The sequence below is a fragment of the Sapajus apella genome, unplaced genomic scaffold (genome assembly GCF_009761245.1).
Source record: "Sapajus apella isolate SASKATOON/1434 unplaced genomic scaffold, GSC_monkey_1.0 scaffold62, whole genome shotgun sequence".
Classification (NCBI taxonomy): Eukaryota; Metazoa; Chordata; class Mammalia; order Primates; family Cebidae; genus Sapajus; species Sapajus apella.
In genome coordinates this window covers 19141130-19148462 of record NW_022437002.1, presented here as the reverse complement: position 1 = coordinate 19148462, position 7333 = coordinate 19141130, and the positions used below count along the sequence as shown (strand labels likewise).

Genomic DNA, 7333 nt, shown 5'->3' with positions numbered 1-7333 from the left:
ACATACCCATACACACAACCATACACATACACCCACACCCACACACACACACGCACCCATACACATACACACACATACGCATACAGACACTCACACATGCACACACATGCACACACATACACACATGCACACACATACACACCCCCACACACACACAGGAAGCAGGCCTGAGGCATGATGTCCAAGTGCTCCCGCTGGCAGAATCGGCCTGCCATAGGAAGGGCTGCCCAGGAGGCCTGATGAATAGGGGTTGGTTGGCTTCAGGGCAGAGAGGCTGTGGAGGGGCCTTCTGCTCAGGCGCTGGCTCCTGGGGACCTTCCATCTCTGATGAGACTTTGTTCTAGTTGGCCTGCTCCTTTCTAGGGAGGCAGCGTCTCAGCTTCCCATACTGCTGGGTTGGGGGTGAGGCAAGGAGACCAGCATGACCCTTGGTTGGGGGCCTGCACAGGAACTCTGGCCATTCTCAGTTCCCGAGCTGGAGGCCAGGTGGACACCATGTGATCCTGGGGAGACTTTGGCTCTTTGGAGGGCTCTGGCTCCAGAGTCCCCCTGTCCAGGGGCTGGGGGTGCCTTCCTCAATGCTGCTTTTGGCTATGAAGGTGGCGGGCCCAGGGCTTCCGGGTCCCAGATGGGGCGCCACCTGTAGTGTCCGTCCTTTTCCCCCCACCGCAGGCTGTGTTTGCCTGTTCTCTCCTCTACCGTAGGTGGAGATGGATCTGAAGTTGGGTGTTGAAGCCTTTGACCAAGCTGGGATCTTGTTTTAAAGCCCTGCCTAGTTTCCAGGGACCACATCTGGGGCCAAGAGGAAGAGCTGAACTGGGCCTAGGTCAGCTGGGCTGGGTCGGGGCTTGAGCATGGGATATGAAAGCTGGGAACTGGGACTTTCAGGCCCTCTATTGAGATCTCTGCAGGAGGGGGTGAATTTAGGAAGCTACTGAGCTGGGTTGCGGGTGGAAGGCACTGAAGCTGTGGTGTGTCCCAGCATTAGAGTCCCAGGGTTTGGCTTGGTGGGGCAGGGGCAGGTGAGGGGGAGAACAGGAAATAGGCCAGGCTCTGCAGGGAATCTGGCAGCTTTGAGCCTTCCCTGGGCTTCTGTGGGTTTCCCCGGGCTCCGGAGCCAGCCAGCACATTTCTTAATCCCACTGTCAGCCTTCCAAGAAGCCCTGCCCACTGGGCTCCGTCAAGGCAGGAGCGGCTGTGTGGCACCCCTTTCCCTAGAGCCTGGCTCCACTGCCAGGAAAAGGGAGCTCAGGGCGTGGAGATGAGGCTGGGACTCTCCCATATCTGCTTGGTCCTAATACCCACCTCCTTCGCTGGCCCTGGGAAGATGACCTCGAATGCCAGTGCAAGTGGGCTGGGCACCGGCCAGGGGAGGCCCGGCTTGGCAGCTCATTACCATGGGAGGGAGGGCAGGTTCTTTCTGCCACCTGTCTTCATTTCTCCTCCCGCCCTCGCCTTCCTCCTTCCTAGCTCCTCCCCTCCAGGACAAGACTGAGCCCAGGTTGATTTCGGGCGGACACCAACAGACCCCACAGCAGCTCCAGGAGCCCAGACACCGAAGGCCAGAAGCAAGGCTAGGAGCTGCCGCAGCCATGTCGGCCCTCAGCCTGCTCATTCTGGGCCTGCTCACAGCAGTGCCACCTGCCAGCTGTCAGCAAGGTAGTGCAGGAGGAGAGGGCTGGGCATGGGAGACCCAGGGGTGGATGGGGCGGTGTTCCGGCCTCTCTCCCCAGGACTTGATACTTACAGTTTGGAGGGGAATCAGGGACTGGGCTAGCTGAAAGATCGTCCCAAGGCAGAGACGTCTGAACCAAGTCTCTGCCTGCCACTTGTTTTCAACGAGTGGGAGCGGCAAGGAAATGTTGGTTCTAGGATCTGGGGGAGGAGCAGGAGTTGAGGCCCAAGCCCCAAGAGTAGGCATTGCCCTGGGGATGGCTGGGCCCTGAGTACAGGGTGGCCAGGGATACAAGGAGGGGGAGAGTGGGGCCCAAGCACCCCTCAAGACAAGGTTGCTCCAGGGGAGGAGCAGCTCTGCCAGGGCTTTGTCCATGGCTTTGACCCAAGTCCTAATTGTCTTGGCTTTTTGGACTTGGGTAGGGAACAGTGCCCAGTGTGACTGCCCCAAATATCTGAGCTCTTCATCCTGCTCTGCCTGAATTGATGTGTGACCTTGAGCAAATCACTGCCCCTTTCTGAGACTCAGCTTTCTCACCCATAAAATGAAAACAATAGGCCCCACCTGCCCACCTCCTGGGGCTGCTGCCAGATCAGAGCTGTGGGAGGGCTTTGCACCTGGCGAAGCAGCACACGCAAGCTGTGGCTTTCACTCTACACGCTCTGCGTCTGCAGCCAAAGTCTGGGGACTCTGCAGGTGGGACTTGGTCCAGAGGGGACTGGCAAAGATGCTTCCAGAGCTCCCCTCCCACCCCACCTTGAGCTCTCATGTGTGTCTGCTTCAACTCTGTCTCCCAGGTCTTGGAAGCCCTCTGGGGAACTGCAGACCAGAGAGGTTGAGTACCTCACATGAGTTATACAGCAGGGGAGGGAAGGACAGGGCTCAGATCACCTTTCTCCTGCCCCAGGCACTGCCCCTTGCTGTATGTGCTAACCCCACATGGAGGAGGCGCAGGGACTGTGGTCCCTGGGATGACTGGAGGAAATTAGCTGCAGGGTCTAGGAGGAAGCAGGGAGAGGCCTCTAAGGGTTGAGCCCTAACTCCCCAAGCTTGAGCAACCACCGACCTGAGGAAGCAGTCTGAATCCCCAGGGAACCAGGGACTCCCAAACACTGCTGTTTGGCAGGCATGGAACTGAGGGTAACCACACTGTGTGTCTTCTGCTTCCCCTGGAGATAAGTGAGGTCTGACCTTGCTATGGGCCAGAGAGTTCCAGGGCCTCCTTCCTTCTTCCCAGTATCTGCTAGGCTCAGAGAAAAGGTCAGGTCTCCACTGCAGCAGGAGAGATTTTGGTAGACTCAAAGGAGGATTTTTGAGTGGGAGTGAGCCAGAGTAAGGTTTCTGATGCCCAGCCTGGGTCCCTTAAAATATAGGGATGCAAGTATTCTGGCCTGGACGTGGGGCCCCTCTGAAGGCTCCTGCTGACCTGTGTTTTGTGCTGGGACCTCTCCCCAACGAGGGTCTTTTCTCTGCAGGGCTGAGCTCCCTCAGGCTCACGGAGTGCAGTGATGTCAGGGAAGAGGAATGTCCTTTGGGGCAGCAGTGGCCTGAGGGCAGGGACTTCAGGGAAATCTTGGGGGTCTGTGTTGGTGTCAAGGGTCAAAAAGCAGAGAAGGGCCCGGGTGCAGCAGCTCATGCCTGTAATCCCAGCACTTTGGGAGGCTGAGGCAGAAGGACTGCCTGAGCCGAGAAGTGTGAGACCAGCCTGGGCAACATAGTAAGACCCTGTCTCTATTAAAAAATAAAAAAAAGCAGAGAAGGGTGCATGGTTGGGCCTTGACCTAATCTCTGGCCCTAGTCCCTGGGCACCCAGCTGGGGGAACAAAAAGGGGTTCAGGTTTTGAGACTTCTTCCCTGGCCCCCAAGACCCAGAGAAGAGCTTACCCCTCGGTCCTACCCCTCTAAAGATGTCCTGGTCCACTCCTCTCTCTGGGTACCCCAGGCACCCCAGATGCCCCAGCCGAGTAGCCTGCTGTCTCCACTCACACACCCTTCCTACCATCAGAGAAACCTCTTGCTACAGAACAGGATCTTCCGGACGTCAGACCAGTCATGTCAGTTCTGGGTCCTCCTCAGCTCTCTGGGAGCCACGCCCAGCTGCAAGGCCTAGGCCAGCTGTCCAGGGGGCTGCCCTTTGGTCCCTGGGGCCCAGGCACTCCCTGGGGTGTTGAGGAACATTAAGTTTACCTGCCCCCATGGCTCCCTTGTGGAAGATACTTTTAGTTTATAATTAGCGGTAGGCGGGTAACAGCTGCCTACTTGGTATATTCTTGAGTTATATGTATATGTAGAATACTTGCGTATTAATGAGAATCACCTGTCAAAGAGTAAATAAATACGTGGATGGAAATCTGCTCAGGGCCTTCACTCTGGAGAGCTGTCAGCCCCGCAGGCTCTCAGGCTGTTGGTCTGCAGATAGATCCACTCTGTTGTGCTATCTGGGAGTCTCTCTATGAGCTGGTTTCTCGGGGGGGGCCCTGCATGTGACCTGCCTGGGGGAGGGGAAGAGATTCTGGGCCTCCTAGATCTCAGATACGAGGCCTGTTCCCTCCTGGGCTCCTCTCTCCTTCCAACTCCCCCCTCTCCGAGCCTCTGCAATTCCTTCAACTCCCTCCTTTTCCTAACCTAAGTGGAGCTCAAGATGTTTAAGTGGGTCAGAGGGACCGCATCCCACCCCCGCCTCCCCAGAATGTCTCCTTGGTCCTGGCAGCTGGCTGAGGGCCTTCAGCACAGGCGGGGCTCTTGGGAAGTGAGTCCCCTCGCTCTCCTGCACAGGTGGCCCCCACTGTGGCCCCATCTGCTACAGCCCACCTCCCGTTTTAGGCCTGGGGAAGCTTCAGCCCTGGATGCAGGGCCTCATCGCAGTGGCCGTGTTCCTGGTCCTCGTTGCAATTGCCTTTGCAATCAACCACTTCTGGTGCCAGGAAGAGCCGTGAGTGCTGCCCGAGGGTCCCTGAGCAGGCGGGGTGGGCCCAGGACCACCTCGCTTGCTCTAGTAGTGGTGAGAAAGGGCCTCAGAAACCCTGTGTCCAATCCTCCCCCGTGTGGAAGGGAAACTGAGGCTCAAGGTCACAGGGTAGGTTGGTGACGGTTGGAATGAGAGCCTCAGCTTGCTGGCTTCCAGACCTGGGCTCTGTGGACACCCCCCCCCCCCCCCCCCGGCGCCCCCCCCCTGTGAGCTTTGGGGAAACGGCTTCTCTTCTTGGAGTCTTGGTGTTTCTGTAGAGCCAGGATAGCAGCCCAGCCTGTGATGGGCACTGTGAGAACCTCTGGAAGGGGCGGTTCCTCCTTCTTCAGGGTCAGCTGCTGTGCAGGGGGGCTGTGGGACAGACATGCCTCCTGCCCTCACAGGCTCACAGACTGGAGTGACCTGTCAGAGTTCAAGAGTTGCCGCTGAGGGTGAGCGCAGAGGACACTGCAGGGCTGACCTGGGTGAGGTGGCCAGAGAAGGCTTCCCCACTGCACATTTATCCTGAAGCCTGAAGAAAGAGGAGGAGTCGCTACCAGGATAGAGCAGCGTGGCAAGCGTGCTGCGGTGGAGGGAAGGGTACACCCAGGTCCTGAGTTAGGGGCAGGGCACCAGGGCTGCTGGATACAGACGCACACAGGTGAAGAGCGGGTGGGCTGAAATCCAGCCCACTCTGCACTCACCAGGCCAGGACCCTCAGGCAAGGCTGCCTCTGTCCCCAGGGACATTTTTCTCCAGCTCTCACAAAGGTGGCCTGGTGGCTTGGGTGCTAGCTCCATGCAGGGCTGTGGAGGAAACCCCAGTGGCTCAGTGAGTGGAGAAGGGGATGGAGACACCCGTGATGAGGCTGGTGGGGGGCAGACCCAGGCCAACCAGGATCTTGCAGACCAATGACCTGCGCTTTGGGCTTTTGGGCTTTACCTTAGTGAGTAGGAATCCAGTCACAATTTTTTTTTTTTTTTTTAAAGACAGAGTCTCACTCTGGTGCCCAGGCTGGATTGTAGTGGCACAATCTAGGCTCACTGCAACCTCTGCCTCCCAGGTTCAAGTGATTCTCCTGCCTCAGCCTCCTGAGTAGCTGGGATTACAGGTGCCTGCCACCAGGCTAATTTTTGTATTTTTAATGGAGACAGAGTTTCACCATGTTGGTCAGGCTGGTCTCAAACTCCTGACCTTATGATCTACCTATCTCCCAAAGTGCTGGGATTACAGGCATGAGCCACTGTGTCCTGCCTCTGGTGAGCAGTTTTTAAGCCAGTTTCAGGATGAGATACGGCCTTAGCAGAGTGACCCTGGCTGCCTCATGGCGGATGCACGGCAGCGGTGGGGGAGTCTCCAGTCTGCAGACCTAGAGAGCGGTGAGGAGCAAGTGTGAGGTCAGGAGGGGATCTGGACTGTAGAGGTAGAAAGAGGATGGAGAGAAGAGATGAGTCTGAGCACTGTTTAGGAGGTGGGCACCCTGGGAGTTGGTGGTCAGAGACGGCAGCAGGCACCAGGGGAGGAAGGCAGGGATGGCGGCTAGGTTTCTCACTGGGGATCACCCACTGGGCCCAGAACGCAGGAGGACGAGCAGATGTAGGGGCAGCTGCTGAGCCTAACTGGGGACATATTACGTCTGGGGTGCCTGTGGGATGTCTAAGGAAGTGAGCGGGTGTTGGGGTCCCTGTGACACTCATGGGAGCAGCTTCTGGGAGGCTTCAGGGAGACCCCACACTGTTGGGGTTTAAACTTGAGTAAGAGGCGAGGGGCTTTTTGTTGGAAGGTCTTCAGCTGGGCTTTCTCCACCTGACCCAGCTCTGCCTGAAGTGCCACCAACCACATCTGTGTCCACTGCCCAAGGCATGACCTGGGGAAATTTGGGGCAGATAGTGTATCCTATAGAGCCTGCTGGAGGCTGACTGAAGGCAGCTGGGACACAGAGAGGTCTTGGGCTCAGGATAAGTCTTTTGCAAATATTTGGCCCCCCACCATGGAGTGGGGAGAAAGTGTGAGGCCCCACGGGTTGGACCAGAAGCAGTGGATGACAGGCCCTGCTGGACACAGCTGCTCTTTGGGCTTGTGAGAACCAGGACCCAGAATAGCGTCTACTCGGAAGAGGGGGGCCCCCCTGAGGAGCACCAATGATGAGCTCCATCCCCAGGGAGCCTGCACACATGGTCCTGACGGTGGGAAACAAGGCAGATGGAGTCCTGGTGGGAACAGATGGAAGGTACTCCTCGATGGCGGCCAACTTCAGGTGAGGTGCGGTGCAGGGCTGCCTGCCCTGTGCTCCCAGGGCCTAAGAGAACCTCAAGACGGGTGCTGTGGGGGGAGGTGGTGGGGGAGGATGGGGACTCACATGGGCAAAAGCTAGTGAGACAATGGGGCTTTGTGAGGATTGCAGGGCTCTGTGGGGGAAATGCAGCCTCTGTGTGGGACAGGGGCTCCAGGAGGGGATGGACACTTGGGAAGGTAAGATTCAGTGTAGGAGTGGGAACTCACAGGGCAGTGGGTACCATGGGGACACACAGTTCAATGGAGGAAGGGACAAATGAGTGAGGGGAGAGCTCAGTAGAGGATGCAGCTCAGTGGGGGATGGGTTCAGTGGGGGATGGAGTTCTGTAGGGGATGGAGGTTAGTGGGGGATGGAGCTCAGTGGGGGATGGTTCAGTGGGGGATGGAGCTTAGTGGGGGATGGAGCTCAGTGGGGG

The 7333-nt window shown here is 57.7% G+C and overlaps 1 protein-coding gene across 2 annotated transcripts in view; it reads left to right on the top strand.

Annotated features, from left to right (window-relative positions):
• Positions 1 to 688: 688 nt before the first annotated feature.
• Positions 689 to 7333, top strand: part of PDZK1IP1 (PDZK1 interacting protein 1) — a 7885-nt gene continuing 1240 nt past the window's right edge. The window contains exons 1-4 of one of the 2 annotated variants that reach the window (XM_032247497.1): positions 689 to 826; positions 1471 to 1659; positions 4499 to 4607; positions 6784 to 6879. In XM_032247497.1, coding sequence (XP_032103388.1) covers positions 1593 to 1659; positions 4499 to 4607; positions 6784 to 6879 — 272 coding nt within the window. In that variant the 5' untranslated portion in view covers positions 689 to 826; positions 1471 to 1592. Of the gene's footprint in view, positions 827 to 1384; positions 1660 to 4498; positions 4608 to 6783; positions 6880 to 7333 lie in introns of those variants that run through there. The other variant, XM_032247496.1, reaches the window with a different exon arrangement.